At 36.5% G+C, this 20223-nt stretch overlaps 1 protein-coding gene across 4 annotated transcripts; it reads left to right on the forward strand.

The window, feature by feature from the left end:
* The first annotated feature begins 717 nt into the window (after positions 1–717).
* gprc5c (G protein-coupled receptor, class C, group 5, member C) lies at positions 718–10466 on the forward strand. Of its 4 annotated transcripts, none has more exons than XM_084134768.1 (6): positions 737–865; positions 987–1057; positions 3786–4859; positions 7747–7841; positions 8037–8159; positions 9790–10466. In XM_084134768.1, the coding sequence occupies exons 3-6, from the start codon at positions 3797–3799 to the stop codon at positions 9814–9816; spliced, it is 1308 nt and encodes a 435-aa protein (XP_083990894.1). In that variant the 5' UTR covers positions 737–865; positions 987–1057; positions 3786–3796; the 3' UTR covers positions 9817–10466. The 4 variants fall into 4 exon arrangements, with proteins under 4 accessions (XP_083990895.1, XP_083990894.1, XP_083990896.1 ...); XM_084134770.1 differs by having other exon boundaries at positions 8043–8159; XM_084134769.1 differs by having other exon boundaries at positions 718–1057; positions 8043–8159.
* The last annotated feature ends 9757 nt before the right edge of the window (positions 10467–20223 follow it).

Below are 20223 nucleotides of genomic sequence, written 5' to 3' on the forward strand. Positions count from 1 at the left end.
TGCTGTCCTGACTGTCCTGAATTGCATAAGAAAAAAAATTTGCACAGAGCATGTGACAGATATCAAATAAATCTGATTAATCAGAAGAAAATGTGAGTAATAGTCAAGCAAGCACGGGATAAAGGATAATGATTACCTGATGATTTTCCACTAGGTGGCAGTGTGCTCTCACATTTAGAAATATATCATTTTTAGAATTCCCACAGGATTAAGTTTTGAACCTGTTACTTTTCTGCTTGTAAATGTGGAATGTAGATAATATTAATATATATTTGTAATATCACTTATCGATATTACGCAGAAGCAACGTGTTTTGAACACATATTAAGAGATTGGGCATACATTTAAATGGGCAAGACATAATTTGTGACTTCATTTTGCCCCGATTATGTTTAAAGTTAAGATTGTCCCTTCATCTGTGTTCAGGCCCAGAAGAAACCAAAGAAAAAGAAACAAAGTCATTGTTGGATTTACCTGAGTAGGCTGGTGTTGGGGTAGAGCAAAGCTATGCAGCATTGAGGCCTCAAATTACCAAAGTCCGCAACTAAAGTTAGTAACGGCTCTTGTAATGTAGATAGATAGATGGATGGATGGATAGATTCTATTATATGAAGCTTACAAAGTCCCTACTCTCCACCATAAAGTGCTCACTCTACGACACCTCTTTTTCCCCCCTCCGTTTTTCCAGGTAGTGAAAACAGGCGCGTTCCCGACGGTGAGTGCTGGGAGCTCGAGAGGGACGCGCAAGATTGAGTGTGCGCGCGCGCGCAAGTGAAACTGAGAGTTTGAGTCACATCAGTGGCGGCTGAAAGCTATCAAAACTCGCCGAGTGTTTGCCCTCGACTATCCTTGAAGCTTTTTGAAGGTTTGTTTGCCTGGAATACAAAGGGAACATTGTTTTTTCAGGGTTTAATACCTTACCGCTGCTCTCTGGCACATTTTGGCGTCGCGATGTCTTATTTATTTTCATGCACTTGCTTGAACAGGTAAATTGTGCTCATATAGCCTACCAAAGAGAGTCAGAGAAACGCCATATATCTACGTCTGATTGCAAAAGGTGAGTTTATTTTATTATTTTCTTGTGCATGTTTGTGATATTGTAAACAGATTTACACTTTTACAATATGTTTAGGTTTTTTTGTGATTTATTGTGTTTATTGTGGCTTATTGATATTAATTAGATATGTGTTTTGGGCGTCAATCAGTTTCATGGAGTCTAGGGGAATATTTTGTGTTTATAAAAGTGTTGGTAAAAATATCACGATTATTTAAAGACGTTTTGTTTTGGGGGTTGATTTTAAAAATACAAAATGTGAATCAGCTCAGTGAATCATTATTTTTGAAATACTCCCGTTATATCTATTTTGAGTAATGAAGAGAATCTTTGTTCACCTGTTCAGGTGAGACGCCCAGTCAGTCACAAACACGAGTGCCTGACTGTGCTGCGCTCTGATTGGTGCGTTGGAAATGATTGAATTATGTGATTGGTTCAAACGGCTGTATGTCAAAAATGAGTACGTTAAATAACATGGATTGGTAAATGCTAAAAAGCAAAAATGCATTTAAACCTTTCGAGATGTCTGTTATGTTTCTTATCATACTGTGGATCAGTTACATTTGTTTCTTCATCTTCATCTGTTGCATTCTGTAACAAAAATCGGATAAAGTAGCTATATTTTTGACACAGCCCATGATAGTTTTTGTAAATATAATATAATAACAATAAAAAAGAACTAAATAAAATAACAATTAAAAATATAATGACTAGATAACATGTTTCTTCGCTCATCGGCATTGTTAGCTTTGCCTTATGACACAGTAGAATTTTTTAATCTTTATATATGTGACTTAACTGTCTATATTACTTATAACAATATATTAGGCTACTAAAAATATAAATACTCATCCTCACTGGTGCTTTCCCCACTATGGAAAACTACACAGTGATTTAAAAGGCATTTGAATTTCAAATAGAATGCATGTTGAATGTTTATTTGGCACATTGTTGACATTTATGGTAGAATATATGATACTATATTTTGAACACTCTTTGTTCAAAAACTTCAATTCTCTGCTGGAGCTACAATTCAGATATGCATTATGCCTGTGCTAATGTTGTGATTTACAGAGAAAACCAGAGTTCTTCAAGGGCAAGAGTCAAACAAATATACATTTGTTATACAATAGACTTTATCAATCTGATCTGAAAACGACTGGCGTCAGTTAAGCACACACTGTACTCTAGCGGTTCCTGCAGTATCAGTAGTATTGATTAAGTAATAAAATCAGTGTAATGTGATCAAACAGACACAACCTGTTAAAAAGGAACAGACTCAACACTACTGGGCAACAGTCTTAGTTCTGGTTGTAATGAGATCTGTTCATTGCTTTAATTCAGTCTAATTCGATTCTTTGTGGTTAATTTTTACGAAGAACATAGGTGGTGTTTTTATATACTGATTTTACTATAGGACTATTAGGGAATTAAGCTAAAACCAAATACTAAGATTCATGTGTTTTGGGTACTGAGTTTTCTGATTGAATTAGATTTATTGTAATCTCTTTCAATAAGGAAGCTCTGACCATTTTATTTTTTTATTTTTTCTTCAAACAAAACAATTGACGTTCATTCTAATTTATCCTGGATTAAGCTGTTAAATGGTAATACATGTATTTCACATGTGAAATTCGTGTGGTTTTTCTGTAAGGGCCGGTCCATTTGGTTTTTTACATTTTTCTCTACCTGAATTACTCTCTTTGAGGTTTTGAAAGTGGAACTAAGAAAATCAATATTCTTTAAAAGACTAATAAATTATTAACAGACAGATCTGGATGAGCTCCAGGTGTGGAAAACCTGCTCTTAATGATTCATCTCTGCTCATAAAGTGCAGTCACACTAGATCAGGGGTGTCTAATCCTGCTCCTGGAGGACCACTGCCCAGCAGATTTCAGCTCCAACCCCAATTAAACACAGCTGAACCAGCTAATCAAGGTCTTACTAAGCATATGAACCTTCCAGGCAGGTGCGTTGAGGCAAGTTGGGTCTAAACTCTGCAGGACAGTGGCCCTCCAGGACCCCTGTACGAGAATTGGAATTGTAACAAATCTATAACTAGAAAATACCCTAATTTACTGTATATACACTACCATTCAAAAGTTTAAAGTCAGTATGATTTTTAAAATGTAAAAAAAAGAAGTCTCTTATGCTTGCCAAGTCTGCATTTATTTGATCAACAATATAGTAAAAACTGTAATATTGTGAAATATTATTACAATTTAAAATTATTGTTTTCCATTTTAATATATTTTAAAATGTAATTTATTCCTGTGATGGAAAAGCTGAATTTTCACTATGATTACTCCAGTCTTTATTCGTCTTTATTGTACTGTCACTTTTGGTCAAATGAATGTGTCCTTGCAGAGTAAAAATGTTAATTTCTTTTAAAACAATTCTTACTGACCCCAGAAGTTTGAATGGCGGTGCTACTTAAATCATCATATAAGTTATATAATCCTGATGCCTATATTCATTGCAAAGTCTAAAGTAGTTTTGCGTGCTCAAAGTCTAGTGAGACCACACCTTTAGAAGAGCCGACCTAATGTCCAGGGTGGGCCTGTGAGTGACGTTTAGATGGCTGTGATATTACGATTTTGACGTTGTCACTCCCTCCCTTGGTATGTAAGGGGAGGATTTTGAGTCAATGTCACTCACTATCTTGTTGTAACTCTTAATTGCTTCATGCTTGCATGCTCATTCTTGCTTTTCTCTCTTGTCTGATCTCAAGTGCTGGAAACCATGGATCACCTCACCTCCAAATCCCCACGTTTTCATCCACTGCTCCTCATTGCTCTATGCATTCTTCCTGGATCACTGGCACAGACTACTTCAATCCCCAAGGGCTGTGCCGCCAATGTGGACTCCTTGTATTTCAATCTGTGCGACCTGAATGCTGTCTGGGGTGTTGTAGTGGAGGCATTTGCAGCTGCTGGTTTGGTGGCCACCCTGATTCTTCTGATCGTGCTGCTAGCCAGCCTTCCCTTTATCACTGACAGGAATTGGCGCAGTTCATTGGGGCTTCACGTTGTGTTCCTGATCTTCACGTTTGGACTGTTCGCCCTCACGTTCGCCTTCATCGTCGGGAAGAACTTCGCCACGTGCGCGTCACGCCGCTTTCTGTTCGGGGTGTTGTTCGCCGGCTGCTTCTCGTGCCTTCTCATGCAAGCCGTGAGGTTGAACATACTAGTCAGGAGGAACTCGGGGCCCAGAGGTTGGGTTTGGTGTTTGGGCGCTCTGGGACTCTGGCTGGTGGAAGTTGTCATCAACACAGAATGGCTAATTATCACAATTGTACAATACCCAACTAACTTTAACTTTAACTTTAACTTTACCGGAACCCTTGCTCCTGCCACTGCTATTCCCTGTAACATTGAAAACCAGGATTTTGTCATGGCGCTCATATATGTTCTAAATCTACTCTTGGCAGTCATAGTGGCATCCTTACCCATATTAGCAGGTAAGCACAAGCGTTGGCGCAAAGATGGAGCCCTCATCCTGGTCACAGGACTGTTCTCGGTGGGCATCTGGGTGGCATGGATTGTCATGTATGTATACGGCAACTCAAAGCATGGTGGGCCAACATGGGATGACCCCACACTGGCTATAGCACTGGTGTCAAATGCATGGGTGTTCCTGCTGTTCCACAATGTGCCGGCGGTGTGCAGCCTGAGTGAGGTAGATGACGATCCAGCTGTTGAGGAAGATCTGTACCCCAGCAGAGGTTACGAGAACATTCTGAAGGAACAAAGCACACAGAGTATATATATGGAGAATAAGGCCTTCTCTATGGATGAGCACACAGGTAAATGCAAGCTTTTACTTTGTATGCCTCTTAACTTTATCATCTTTGCTTTGAAGTTAATAAACTTTACAAGCTAGTTTTTATTAGGGATCCATAATATATCTGTGATAATAACATTATCAGGAAATATTAGTGTTTTTATCAGCATCGGTTGATTAGGCTGATATTGGAACCAGATAACATAAGGGCTTTTTCCTATGTCAGATATAAAATGTTCTACTGTACATCTATTTATTATTATTTATAATATTTATTTATTGAGGTTTTGTTTTTTGTTCTGTAATCAGGTAAAATATTATGTATTTTTCCGTTCTTTAAAATGTTATTGGCTATCTGCATCTGCTAAAATGTGTATACACTACCATTTTAAAATTTTGGGGTTAAAAGCAAGTAATAAATGTAACATTTAAAATAACTTTTTACTCTTAATACATTTTAATATATAATGTAATTGTATTCATGTGATGAAAAAGCTGTATTTACAGCATCATTCAGTCTTTAGTGTCACGTGATCCTTCATAAATCATTCTAATATGCTGATTTGGTGCTTAAGTAACATTTCTTATTGTGGAGACTGTGATAGGATTCTTTGATGAATAGAAAATTAAAGTGGGGTTTATTTGAAATAGAAATCTTTAGTACCATTATAAATGTCTTTACTGTCACATTTGATCATTCAATTTATTAAAAGCACAGTAAAGACATTTATAATGATTTTATTTGTGATCAGATTCTTTAATGTTTCTAATAGCAATTTGCATTTGACATATTTAAATTCGGTAGAAGGATTCTGATAGCTAGCTATACAGTAAACAAGACCAACGCATTAGCATGGATGTTCTATATTTGGCACGTATGAGAAAACTGTAGCCGAAAGTTTAAACCCACAAGCACTGAGTTGAATGTATACTTGTTACATTATGGGTTATGTTCTGACGTGTTTCAGAACAAAACATCTGAAATGAGGCCTTTAAAGCTAAGTGTGTTCAGGTTTCACATATATTGTAGGCCTAATGCGTATTAGAACTGTTCAGTCGAACATCATAAAAATCATCCCGTTGATCATTCCAAGTATTTTAAAGAATGAATTCTCAATTCCAAACTCTAATTATTACTGTTTATGGATCTGAAACTTCTTTGACGTTGTGTACAGGCATGTAACCTTACACCTCTTGTTTATGCTGTTTCAAAAGCTCCATGCAGTGATGACAAATTAAACTAATTCTGCCTGCCAAGTATATAATTCAGAAACCTGATATGTCTGTGTGTGTTGACATACAAAGAAAAGAGGGAACGTGTGACTTTGAGAGAGGACAAAGCTGCAGAACATGCTGGAAACAGGACTGAATTTCACAATAACTGCTGCTTACACCTCTGAATTTGATATGCTGATGTTTGAATCCACTCCGTCTAATATCTGATGGTACCGCATTGAACATGCTGTTCATCTGTCCTCTCTTCCTCTTTCTCCTCCTCTCTCTGTCTTCTCACTCTCTGTCGGTTTCTCTCTTTGTCTTTGCACCTGCTTGTTTCCTCTGGCCAAACATGCAAATATCTTTTCTGCCCTTTGATGTCCATGAAGTTGAACCACAGGTAGCTGAGTGTTTCCATGCATTCAGAGCTGTGTGTCAAACCTCTCTATTATAAAACAACAATATCCAACTGTGTTTACTCAACCAATAACTGATACAAAGAACGGTTGCATACTGTATATTCAATAATCTATCAGTGACGTACCATAGGTATAACATTTCCTCATGTTCATCAATATTTGCATATCGTTTGTGGTTTTGTGAAGTAAAAGGAATGCGTCAGTTTGTATTGACAGGGAGTGTTTGGAAAGTTCAAGAGTCATATCTCACTAGTAAATGAATACCCAGAGCAAAATGGAAGACCTCTTCCACCCTGGCATGAGTCAATATGAGAACGCATATAGACCCTGAGGCATGTGTTTACATTAGCATGTCTCCACGGAGACTGAGGTGTGGCAATAGTATCATCAGTATTTCACAGAGCAAGAGGACATTTCTGCCCCACTGCACCGGGGCAACCTTATCAAACCATAGTGCGTCATACTAATGCACAAGTCTGGTGTTTGAGGTAACTTGAGATATTTGTTCAGAGGATATAAAAGAAAGGCAAATATCTCGAGGGTATTAAAACTATTATTCTATTGTTGTGCTTGTCCTCCAAAATAAGTGAATAAAGTGTGTTTAAATTCTACATACCGGTAATATAAAAAGTCTATATGCGTATATACACACACCAAGGCTATTTGATCAAAAATGTATCAATTAAACAATGCAATATTATTACAATATAAAATAACTGCTTTATACTTGAATAGATTTTAAAATGTAATTTATGCCTGTGATGGCAAAGCATCATTACTCCAGTCTTCAGTGTCACATGATCGTTCAGAAATCATTCTAATATGCTGATTTGGTGCATTTATTATTATTATCAATGTTGAAAACTGTTGTGCTGCTTAGTATTTTTCTGGAGACACAAAAGAATAGCATTTAGTTGAAATATTTAGTAACATTATAACTTTTTTGGTCAATTTAATTCATCCTTGCTATAATAAAAGTATTCATAAAGTAAAAAACGCACTGACCCCGGACTTTTGAACAGTAGTGTAAATTCAGATATTACATAAATATGCTAAATATATATATTCTAAAGAGTGTCATTTCAACATCAGTCATAACAAATGTGAGAAAAACTATTATACTAATATTCTGGGGGAAACAGGTTATCTATTCACTTTTATTGCATATAGCAGCTTTGCCATTTTTGTCTCCTGAAGTTTTTGTATAAGGCATGTCATGAAAGGGTGTATTCAAGTCCAAACATTTAACTTTATCTTTAAATATTGTGTTCTCAGGTAATCCCGTGTCCCCATACGGTGGCTATAACGGCCAACACCGAAGTATATATCAGCCGACAGAACTGGCCATCATCACCAAAGGAGTGGGTAATGTGAGTGCACATATTTTACTACTGATTTGACTATGCATACAACCACCGAGTCTTGTCCCTGTTCACAAACAAAGAATAAAAGAGAGCTACAAATACAAAACTCCACATCTTCTTTCAATGTCGTCGATCTGAATGTTATTTGTGCATTTGTGTGTTCACCTGCCATTTCTATTTGGACTGTGTTTTCGGCTGTAGCCACAGGGGGAATCGTATAACAATATAATTCCACGAGCATCCGTAGGCACTCCACCCAGAGACCAAAGCGGTCACACCAGCCCCTCAACACAACTTGATGATATGAGACAAAAATATTCAAATGTACGTGGGGCGCATTAGTGATGCTGTGTTTGTGTGCTTTGGGTCTCTCCAGTCTGTCGCCCTTTCACATTCATCTGTCTTTTTCAACATGCATGCACATTAACCTACTGACAATTGAACAGAATTTTTTTCTGTTTCTACTAATCCGATTGACTGTAAAGTGTCCTTCAGCTTTGTAAGGGTGATGTGTGTATATAAATACAAATAAAAATGATTATATGTGGCAAACTCAATTGAAGGATGTTTCTGTGGCCTGTAAACATCAAAAGTTTGTCAAGCTGTTAAACCATTAAAATGACGGATTTTTAAATGGTTTGATATTGAAGCTCATAATCACCCATTCAAAACATCCTTCAACTTGAACTTTCTTCTCACATTTCTGGGTCTTGCCTCGCACTTTATCGTCTCTCTCAATTACACATGTCCGTGGGGAATTCTTCTCTTTCTGTCTTGTCAGTCATTCTTTCAAGATCTGCTTTCATTCCTAGAATGCACTTAGTGACTGTAGACGTCTGTCTGGGATGGAGGAATTTAAAGGCCGTTTTAAGAATTTTTTGTTTGTGTTTGTTTGTGTTAATTATAATCATTTTCATTTTTTTATGAAGGTATGAGGGGGTGGACGAAGAGATCAAATCTATTAATCTAAACTGTATGTTTTCTGGCTTTTCCTTTTTTCTTTTCTTTTTAAAAATCATTTAATTACCATTTTTCTCACCTCTGTCACATGAGGCATCTGTGTATTCTCGTATAGACCTTGGTCTGGTTAGTCGCCATATTGAATTTAACATGGATGCAAACAAGGCTGTGAAGGATAGCCTTGCCCATAGTCTTTACTATGGCAAGCACTAAAGGTCCTAGATCATATAATTTTCACAACTCACAACTTTCAAAACTGTTTTATGGAGTTTTCGGGTATGTTTACATGACACCGATGTACTAAAAATGGAAAAGTTTGTCCTTTGTTTTTTTTTCGCATACAGACAACAACGTTTTCAAAATGATCCCATTCACACGGTTCCATGAAAATGACTAAAACGCTGTGTTATTAATGCCAGGCCAGTAGTTGGCGATGTCACTTTAAGAAACACTGCGCGCCTATAGACTGAACATGTCACCGTTTTCACAAATTCGGATTTTTGTTGTTTACATGGAGGCGATAACGGTATCGTTTTCAAAAACTTGCACTTTGAAAACCAATTTCAAAAGTATGCGTTTTTTACGCCCCCAAAACGCCATTGTTGTGTAAATGAACAGCCAAAAAGTTTTCAGTTGAAAATGTTGTGTAAAATAGCCCCTTTTGTCTACTAAAAGTTTTATTTTTGGAAAGGCAACAATGTATGTTGTCAAGCAACGGTACAATCCATTGAACGCACTGTTCTTCTATCCCTCACAGCCTTGTTTTCATTCCTATTAAAACTTAAATATGGCGCTAGCCTGATTAAGGTCTATTGCTATTTTCTCTTTCTGTCAAAAAAATCACTTTTAAAATGAACCTTACACTTAAATTATATAATTTGTATGTGTCTCTTAGATGTACTTTTTGTTTTTGTTTAAATGTAACATATTAAATTAATATTTTCATGTTGATCCCAGAAATGTAATCTAATGTTTCCTCTATTTCTCTCTGTAGGGACATTTCAACAGAAGACCCCAGTGATCTGCTCACGCCAGCTGTTTTTTCCCCCCTGGTGTTTCTAAATTAAGATTCGTGATTTTGTTTTTCTTTCCATCGCTGTGGTCGACTGCATAGACCAACTTGTGTGAACTCAGAGTAACTGAGCAACATTTTGGTGGTTTGCTCTATTGAAAGACAATGTGTTGGGTTATCTCAACCTGATTGAGCCGTTGAAGACGTGGAATTGTACAGTATGGCTTGTTTGTGCATGGGACACTTTATAAAAAATAAGTTGTACCAATGATTGTATAGACTACTGCAATGCTACCAGCTGTGCTTACTAAGAAAGCACAGATGAGCAAAGGACTGTAAAATAAATGCGTGCTGGTTTTCTGCCTCTCATCCTGTATATGGAATTCTGACATGCTGCTTCTATCACTGTAAATATTGGACACCATACATATGCATAAACCCTAATTTACATATATAAAATATTAATAATGTGCAATCATAATAATTTTGGGTGCAGCAACCGGACTAATGACACTTTTATTATTTTTCCAACTTTGTATTTATATGTACAAAGAAGCATTTCACTCAATCTGAGCAGAATATCTTTGTAATGGTTCTCTTGATTAATGTACAGTAAATATTAAAATTTCACTGAATGGGAAATGCAGTTTGAAAGGATATTTATTCACCATGTGAAAAACTACATTTTTGACATTCTGAAATGTCATTGTGAGACTGATTGCGCATATGACCTGGTCACAGGGACATCATTGGGATAACTTCCCAAAGGGAAGTTAGTTGAATGGAAAATTCTCTAAACCCTAACCAGTCATTACATTTACATAGATGCTGCTGATAAGTTGCTCAATATGTCAGCCTGAGCTACACGATTCCAGATGGAGGGTTGTTAAAGGCGGCCATTACATCAACACATGACCAAAGCATGGAACATATAGTTCAAGTTCACTTTTTTTTTTTTTTTTTTTTTATTATTATAAAAAAACTGTATTATCTATGTACAAATGACCAATGTCACCTTTTTATATATATATATATATATATATATATATATATATATATATATATATATATATATATGCAATAGGTATTGTTTCAAAGCAGCTTTACAGTGATAAACAGGAAAATAATGATTCAATGATGCAAACAGAGTTAAAGAGTTAAATTTTACTGTAAAGCAGCTGTAAATAGAAAATAGTGTCATTGTTCAGCTGAGGTAAGTTCAGTGTTGATCAGTTCTGTTTAATAACTGTGGTGGTAAATAAACAGGGTGGTGCGATACAGCGCGCACCGAGGCGGATCCGAGACCTACCGTTCAAAAGTTTAAGGTCAGAAAGATGAAGACATTAATCCTTTGTTTGTTTGTTTTAAAAAGAAATTTAAGAAATTAATACTTTAATTCAGCAAGGATGCATTAAATTAATCAAATGTGACATTAAAAACATTTATAATCTATTTGAAATAAATGCTGTAATGTTGAACTTTCTATTCATCATACAATTTCACAATAAAAAAGAACAGAGTTTGTAGTATGTGCAGGTGTATAAAATATCAGGTTGTTTTTTTGGGAAGCAATGCTGATCAAGTAAGTGTAGCTTTGGGTGACTCCCTCGTCCAGTAATGCAGACTTTTCAAAAAATGAGGTTTCAAATCAAGCTTCACAGACTGGTAATTAATCGCAGCTACATAAAGAGTCAGCAGTAGCTACAGTTTTTGCATTATATTACCAATAGTTTTCTATTCCAGTAAATATTCTCCTTCGCGTATTATAAGAGGTTTTATATTCCAATAAATATTCACCTATACGCAGGTGTACCACGAAATAAACATTCACCTACGCAAATGTACCACTAAATTTTCATGTATGCAAATGTACCACCAAATTATATTATACAGCGAGGTTATCAATGCATATCTGCCTCCACACAATGAAAGTCAATGGGGTCCAATTTTTTTAGACCTCAGTGTTGTTCAAAACATCATCTTACATTCTAATATACAGGTTTGGAATGAGTAAATTATGACTTTTTTCCATTTTTGGTTGAACTAGCCCTTTAAATTTCTTTCCCTACATCCTGTTCATCATATTCAACAATTCCCCAGCATCTGTCTTACATTTCATTCGAGATAACATGATCCACCCAAGCTAAATTCACAATAAAAACACAAACTACCTTCTAGATTTTATGTAAAACGTGATTTAGGATGCGTCTGCACTTTCTCGACTGTCTCCGATAACCTTCATCGGTGTAGACAAGTTCACCCCGGCTGCCTTCTTGGATGTGTTCCCTGCAGCCCGTCCTGACCGTGTATCAAATGTTAAGCGCTGCCGGTAAAATCTAGATACTGAATCTATAGGTAATATGATAAGCATTTTCTCCTCACATTGAGAGCACAATGTGCTGGGTATTTAAGGAGAAAGCAGACATAAAAACATGTCCTTGAGACACAAGCATCTTTTCTCCAATGACATTGAATATAGCGTTTGCAGCCGTTTGTTATTCGATTCCAAAAAGGCATTTGACACATTTTCACCCATTTGGCTAAATTATGTAATGTATCTTATGTAAACTTGTTCGCAATTTGGCAGCAAGCATTTCACAAGACAAGTTGATTTCAATTTGCCACCTGTCAGAGTCAGACATCTTTAAGACTGTCAAAGTTTAGATGCACATAATTTTTCGATAAGAAAATCTATTTTCTGGTAAAGACTTCATTCCAATAACCAGGACGTGATAATCATCTCTTGATCATAACCTGCCCCAGAGCAGGTTAGCCATGGAGCATCATTTATGGTGATGAACTGCTAAAAGCCGAGACACTTTCATAGTGCCTATAAATCCTTGGTTGACGCAAACTAAACTGAAACATACAGGCTAGCCACCTAAACCGGCTTCGTGATATCGGCCGCAGGCCAGCACTTTAATATGATAGCCTGTTCAAATTATGACCATTTTTGGATATTAATCAGAATTTTGTTGTACATGTAAACTGAGTGGTATCAAATGATCAACCTCGAATAGCTGTGTAACATAAAAGAGTGATATATTATTTGCCTGTAATGAGCAATGGCCAACTTTTTCGTTTTCATAATGTTGCACAAACAACAAAACAATTCATTACAGGAACAGTTTTTTCAATTTAAATGGCTGAAATCCTCACTTCAGTGCATTTTCTGTATAAACTTGAACTAAACTCCAGCTGAAGCTGAAACTTTTTACAGAGATCCATCTATGGAGTCACCACAGCGCTTATTCTGACTCGCCCATTAAAACAATTCTTATATTCTGTATTATACAATCTTCATTCTTTACCACAGAACTTCAAAAGACTGACCCTTTGTCATTTTTGTTGCATTAGGTTCAAACGATAGGCCTATAGAAGAACAAAGGCTTAAAATGTGACCTCACTGGGCATGTAATGTTTGCAAAGTGTCTTTGACGTTATAGTTAAAGCAATTGTTGGAAAACATACAAACTCAGTAAACCCGAACTAATTCATCTGCAAACTCCCGTTCACCTCACAGTTCATCAAACACACCCAGTGACTCATTTATAAAGTGCTGCCTTCAAGCTGAAAGAACATAGATGAATAGAAGCTGTTACACTGTATTTGTAAGTGTTTTTAAAGTGATATTTATGTCAGCAGCTACTGCTAAATTAGTCTCTGGTCAACATTAGCTGAATGTATGTGCTGACTGAACATGTGTTGCATTGAAAAGGTATCTTAAAGTGTCCAATACTCATTTAAGGGCTTTAAAAGTCACACCTAAAGTCTGCATGAGATGAAAATATTCACTCGATCTACCTTCTAAATGCATATTATTGATCTTCCACTGGAAAGTGTTACACATTTGAAGTTGATATCACAAAAATAGAACCAATTAAAAGGTTTTAAAGTATACCCACTGGGACTCTGACAGTTAATAGGCTAATTTATGGCAAATACAATTTGAACAATAACTGTGAACCAAAATTTGTTGTGATACAAACCACATAAAAATGAGCACAAAGAGGTATACAAACTACTTTTTCTGAATTTTGAGCACCTCTTTTATTGATTTGTTGACAAATAAGTAGCAATTCACTGTAAAAAAAAATAATAATAATTAAGTACAATCACCTTGGATGTTTAAGTAATTTCAACTTAAAATACATTAAACTGACTTTAAAAAATAAGTTGAATCTTATATAAATTATTAAAAAAGTTGAAAATTGCTTAACTTATGTTGATGAGTCAAAGCTTTTACAGTGAAAGAACAAAATAAAAAAGAAACATTATGTGCCCTATAAATCAGATTATTTGTCTCTGGCTTGAACTGATTTTAGAGAGAATACCGAAATTCCCACAAGAGTTGACTGGCTTTGGTCTTAATTGGACCGTTCTCATGACTCCTATGTATTGTTTGTCTTGTTGCCCTTGCGGGATCCCTGCTGGGATTTAATTTGTTGTACCTTGTCAGTCGTGACTTTTCATTACACACAACAGCCTCACAACACAGAAAGCTGCTGCACAGTTACTTCATTAGCTTACACTCTAAATAGCAAATCATGACTTTACAAAAAGTGCTTTCCCAGAAAAGTCAATGTCTTTTTTATATAGTTCAATATATTTGCAAAAGAGATATATACATCAATAGCACTATCCACGTTCATTTCATTCTGCTGTTGGACAAGATAGAAAAGCAGCGCAGTCTGTCACAAAGGTGTCATTCTGTGACCGTCTCAGTGAGCCTGTTAGGAAAAGAGAGGAACAGTGACGTCTTTGTGTGAGCTGGACAAAGCTGGACCTGTGTGAAAGCAGGTTAATGTTCCTCTACAGGTTTGGAAGCCAAGGACATCTGAAGGACCCTCACACACACTCATCCAAACCCGCCTTTGGATTCTGCTCTCGCTCTCTAACACCTCCAGTGAGAGACACAATGCAAACACGCAACAAAACCATAAACAAAGCAAGTAAAAAACTCCCAACATGCAGTATTTGAACAAAAGGCAGTACAAAAAGATCAGATTCATAAGAAAATATCTCATAACAGAGGTGTGTGCTGTATAACGGTCCTACTGTGTGTTCAAGTGGGGTGTGGAGAGCTATAAATAACACACTTACAGTGCACACAATTGTGCAGACAATTTTCAACTTCTTAGAATTGCTAAAGAACTGTTGACACATGTGGACGTATGTGTGGGTGGCAGGAAGCGTAATGACTAGGCAGTGAAACAGGACGCCATGCACAAGAAAGAGAGTCCCAGAGGATCCAGGTGTTTGTCCAGTGTGTTGTCTTACATCAGCAAGACAGTGAATTAGTCCTAAAAGAGTAAAGGAAAGATTTTTGTTAATAAAGATGATAAAAACAGACGTGCGCACAAGCTGAGCTGAACTATAGTTCCACGATGTTTACTTTATCTTTCATGACATCAGAGTACTACTTACGGGCAGGGCTGGACTGGGACAGAAAATCGACCCTGGCATTTTGGCCCAGACTGGCCCACTACATATGATCATAAACACCACCCATCTTTGAACGCCTTTGAATATGTTTTTGTTCAACTACTATTCATTAAAACCACTAATGCCATGTAATGAGTGAGTATTTAAACGAGTGAGAGTTAACAGATGAAATAAGTACAAAATTTTAATTTATTAAAACAATTGAACTATACTCCACAGTGATGAATCCAAAAAAACAAGCTTTAAGCTGCATTGGCATAGCAATACCATTGTTTCTCGCAGGAATTTTGGTAAAACTGTGGTGGGTGGACCTCAGTCCTTCTAGGGGGGTTTGGGGGCAAGCTCCCCCTAAGAAAATTTTGTGCATTTTAATGTTAAATTCATCAATCTGGTGCAGTTTGAGGGTTAAAAATTAAAAGCTCCAACCCATTTTCAGTGTGCAAATATAACAAAGAAAAAATCAAACCTCTTTTAGTAACAGTGTCTGTCTATATTACATTACTACATAATAATAGTTATAATATTAATCTCATGACAGTAGCCTAATAGCCATATATTGTAAAACAAATGCACTGACAAATAAAGGAAACTTTCATAATTAGTTTTGTCCTAATTTCTATACTTGAAAGAGATAAGCACATGATCTTTTATTTTGATGGAAACTGCATCGAGCTTTTATTTTGGCGGAAAACATGGATAAAAACGCGTCTCATTAAACTTCTAGTAAATTTCTGTAATCGTCAACTATGCAGATGTGGAAACAATCTGTAACTGGGTTATGGGTTACTACACTCATAGCCAAAGTGTTTTGAAAGTAGTTCTGCTTACCGCGGACTCTACACTTTCTCATCTCTCTCCTGATCCTCCTCACTATCCTCCTCATCAGCCACTGGAGCTGATGAAGGTCCTGCTGCTGCAGAAAACATATATATCTTGACCAGTGGTGTAGTGGTAAAAAAAGAGGTGGGTAAACTATAAATTCTGGTGGACCACGACGTGGGCACCCGGTAAGGTGGGCCACTGCCTACCAGTGTATGTGTATCCTGATGACATCACTATAGGCTATCATTTGATGGCACTACCAAGGGTATCACTGGTTGTTCCCTCATCATAGGTCACACAATCAATATTCAATTCATACATTAACCTAAGTTCTTGTTAAAGAGACTCAAAAAGGAATAATATGGTTGAAATCTAAAAATAAAGTTTACTAAATGACAAAACAGAGAGATCAAAAATATTTATGAGAGATCGAGAGGGAGGCTTATATCCAGGGCTTCCAATGCAATGCACTTGTGCATAATGATTAGTGATTTGGGATTATTTTCATAGTCGATTAATCTGTTGAATATTTCCTCGATTAATTGATTAAATTTTTGGTCTATCAGAAAAATGTGGATCAGTGTTTCCCTGTAGAGGGAAAAGTCTTAAACCTGGTGCAGGATTCCCTCTGAATCTCTTGTACAGTTGGGTTTTGACATGCTCCCTACATTAAACCAGCTGCCTGTAATGAATTAAAAAATCCCTTTTTTGCATTGTTTTAATGATTTCCTGTTGCGGCTGCGATCAAGTTTCATTCTCGCGCAGCTTGTTTAGTAACTTCACGAGCGTGTGTTTTCTGCTACGTGTGTGCGCCGTTCTCTTTGTTCCATGTGTGTGTGTGTGTGTGTGTGTGTGTGTGTGTGTCGGCGCGCTGTGCTCTCTGCTCCGTGTTTGTGCTACGCGTTCTGCTCTGTCGTTAACGGCCCAAATGCTCGAATCATGTACCGATCGGCGATAACGCACTGGAAAAACAAAGTCCGCTCAAATAACGTGAAATTTAGAGGTGGATAAACGCAATGTAGAGGTGGATAAACGCACTTTGGAGGTGGGCAAACGCTATTTCCGAATTTTGGGAGGTGCGTAAACGGCGTTTACGTGCGTTTAGCCTCCACTACATCCCTGATCTTGACACATTTTACAGCGTCTGCTTGAAGGGCCTGTATCTATTTTTCACGCTATTTCTCTGCACATTCCTTGCGTTTCTTCTCCATCTCTCAGACTATTTTGACAGATACACACTTGAAACTGCACGCTCGCTCAGAGCCCAGAGGGGGGAGGTGTTTAAAGATGTGACTGGGCCAGCCCAGTGTCAATCAAGAAAACAACCAATGGGCCGCTGATCTATGCATCATGGGCCGGTCTGTCAGTGGAAAAAAAAACAACGCTTACTTTTTTTTGACCAATGCATTACACCGGCACTAACCCAGCGCCGTCAATTAAACAAAACAAAACGAATGGGCCGCCGATGTACGAGTTTTATGGGCCGTTAAAAAAAAGAAAAAAAAATTATGAGATGTATCGGCCCAAAAGCACGTCGGCCCACCGGGCATTTGCCCGGTATGCCAGATTACCAGTCCAGCCCTGCTTACGGGTAACAAACGGTGCCGTTTGTGTTCTTATATTGTGTACTTATATATTGTGAATGCCTGAATGACATTCACTTACATTTATTTGACAGATTTAACTCTGTTTAACTCCTGTTACTGTAATGTATACCCAAAATGTAATTTCTTAAAAATATTTATGTAGTTATAGTTGTTGAAATGAAAATATGATAATATTCCTTCACGATATATGGAGTTTATATATAATGGTATATATATATATACCGTTATATATAAACTTTAAACTTAAAATATAAACTTTATTATATATATACAGTACAGGTCAAAATTTTGGAAACATTTCTATTTTTGATGTTTTTGAAAGAAGTTTCTTCTGCTCATCAAGCCTGCATTTATTTGATCAAAAATACAGAAAAAAAAATGTAATATTGTGATATATTATTACAATTTCAAATAATTGGTTTTCAATTTATTATACTTTAAATTATCATTTATTTCTGTGATGCAAAACTGAATTTTCAGGATCATTACTCCAGTCTATCACATGATCCTTTAGAAATCATTCTAATATGATGATTCATTATCAAAGTTGGAAACAGTTCTGCTGCCTAATATTTCTTCATAACCTGTGATACTTTTTTAGGATACTTTGATGAATAAAAAGTAAAAAAAAAAAAGCAAAAAAAAAAAAAAGCAGCAAATGTTTTAAAAATAGAAATCTTTTGTAACAACAATATACACTACGGGTCAGTAATTTGGGGTCAGTAATTTTTTTTCTTTTTTTTTTTTTGAAATAAATCAATACTTTTATTCAGCAAGGATGTGTTAAATTGATAAAAAGTGATAGTAAAGAAGATTTATATTATTAGAAAATATTTTTTTTATTTTGAATAAATGCAGTTCTTTTTAACCTTTTAGTCATCAAATGATTAGGCAGCAGAACTGTTTCCAACACTCATAATAAATCAGAATATTAGAATGATTTCTAAAGATCATGTGATAGACTGGATGTCACATGTGACACTGAAGACTGGAGTAATGATGCTGAAAATTCAGCTTTGCATCACAGGAATAAATTATTTTTTAAAGTATATTCAAATAGAAAACTATTATTTTAAGTTGTAATAATATTTCACAATATTACTGTTTTTTTCTGTATTTTTGATCAAATAAACGCAGCCTTGATAAGCATTAGAGACTTATTTCAAAAATATAAAAAAACGTAATGTTTCCAAACTTTTGACCTGTACTGTATATATATGTGTGTGTGTGTGTGTGTGTGTGTGTGTGTGTGTGTGTGTGTGTGTGTGTGTGTGTATAAAATTACATGAATGGTATTCAATATTTCCGTATAAAAAATTAATATAAACCAATATGAAGTTATTAACATTTTACAGTTTTTTTTTTACAATCGTAGGACACATTTCTCAATACACTTTTTCAAAACTTCACCCAGTTCTCCTAACCAACTTTCAGCTCGGCACAGCAGTTCATTTCACATTCAAAATGCACGAAAACTACCAAAACGCTTCATACATGTCTCAAATCAAGCCATTATTTCATTACACTAAAGGTTGTCAGCCAACAAACACACTTTGTCACCCATACAAATGACCTAAAAACACTAACAGGTAGCAATATACAATGTTTTCTTCTGTAAAACAAGGGCACCTGTTTAGAATTCACTGTAATTTATGTTACTGGAGTGAATCAGACATGATGCAGTATGCTTCAATATATTTTATGAGGGTTTGTTTTGTCACTCAGTAATTCCAAAATACAAGAACTTGTATACACACCATCCACCGATACAGAAATGCTAATGTCACATGTCACATCTTATGTCATCTAGGGCAATACATTTAGTAGCCTAAAGAATCTTCTGGCATGCCTTATCCAGCCCTGGTAATCTTCTGCTGATATGTCCAGGCATCCAGCATTCATTGCGTCCAGGAGGGACATTTGATCACATGGACGGTGGTCATAAACCTTCCACATCCACGAAGAAAAGAATTCCTCTATGGGGTTGAGGATGGTGGGAGGAAATGTGACACCATCCTGGGATGGGCAGCAAACCACTCAGTGTTTGCACGGGAGTGGTGAAATGTCACAGTGTCCCATACAATTATAAATGTTGGCTGATTTCATAGAGGTCATGCAGGGACGCAAGGAGACGCCCAATTAGAGGTTTGTGTAACAGCAGTCCACCAGTGGATATTGCTGCACACATTGGGATGTTGGCACCCCTCTGACCCGGGACATCCACTGTGGCTCTCTTCCCAATCACGTTCCTTCCTCGTTGCCATGTTTTGGCCAAGTTGAAACCAGGCTCATTCACAAAGATGAATATGTGGGGTGTTTGCCCACCTCCAATCTCCATGACTCTCTAAAATAAATCCACAAGGCAACATAAGAGTTAGGCTATTACAGAAGTATAAATTATACCTAAAAAAAAAATGTCTTTGTGTGTGTATTTTGGAAAAGTAACGTTGTCTCCCGGCTAGCAAAAAGTCGTAAATCTTTAACGTCTAATTACGACTTTTCAACGTTGAAAACAGGTCGATCTTCAACGTCTTGATGGAAT

This window comes from Abramis brama, assembly GCF_963993115.1.
Source record: "Abramis brama genome assembly, chromosome: 14".
In the NCBI taxonomy this organism is placed as follows: Eukaryota; Metazoa; Chordata; class Actinopteri; order Cypriniformes; family Leuciscidae; genus Abramis; species Abramis brama.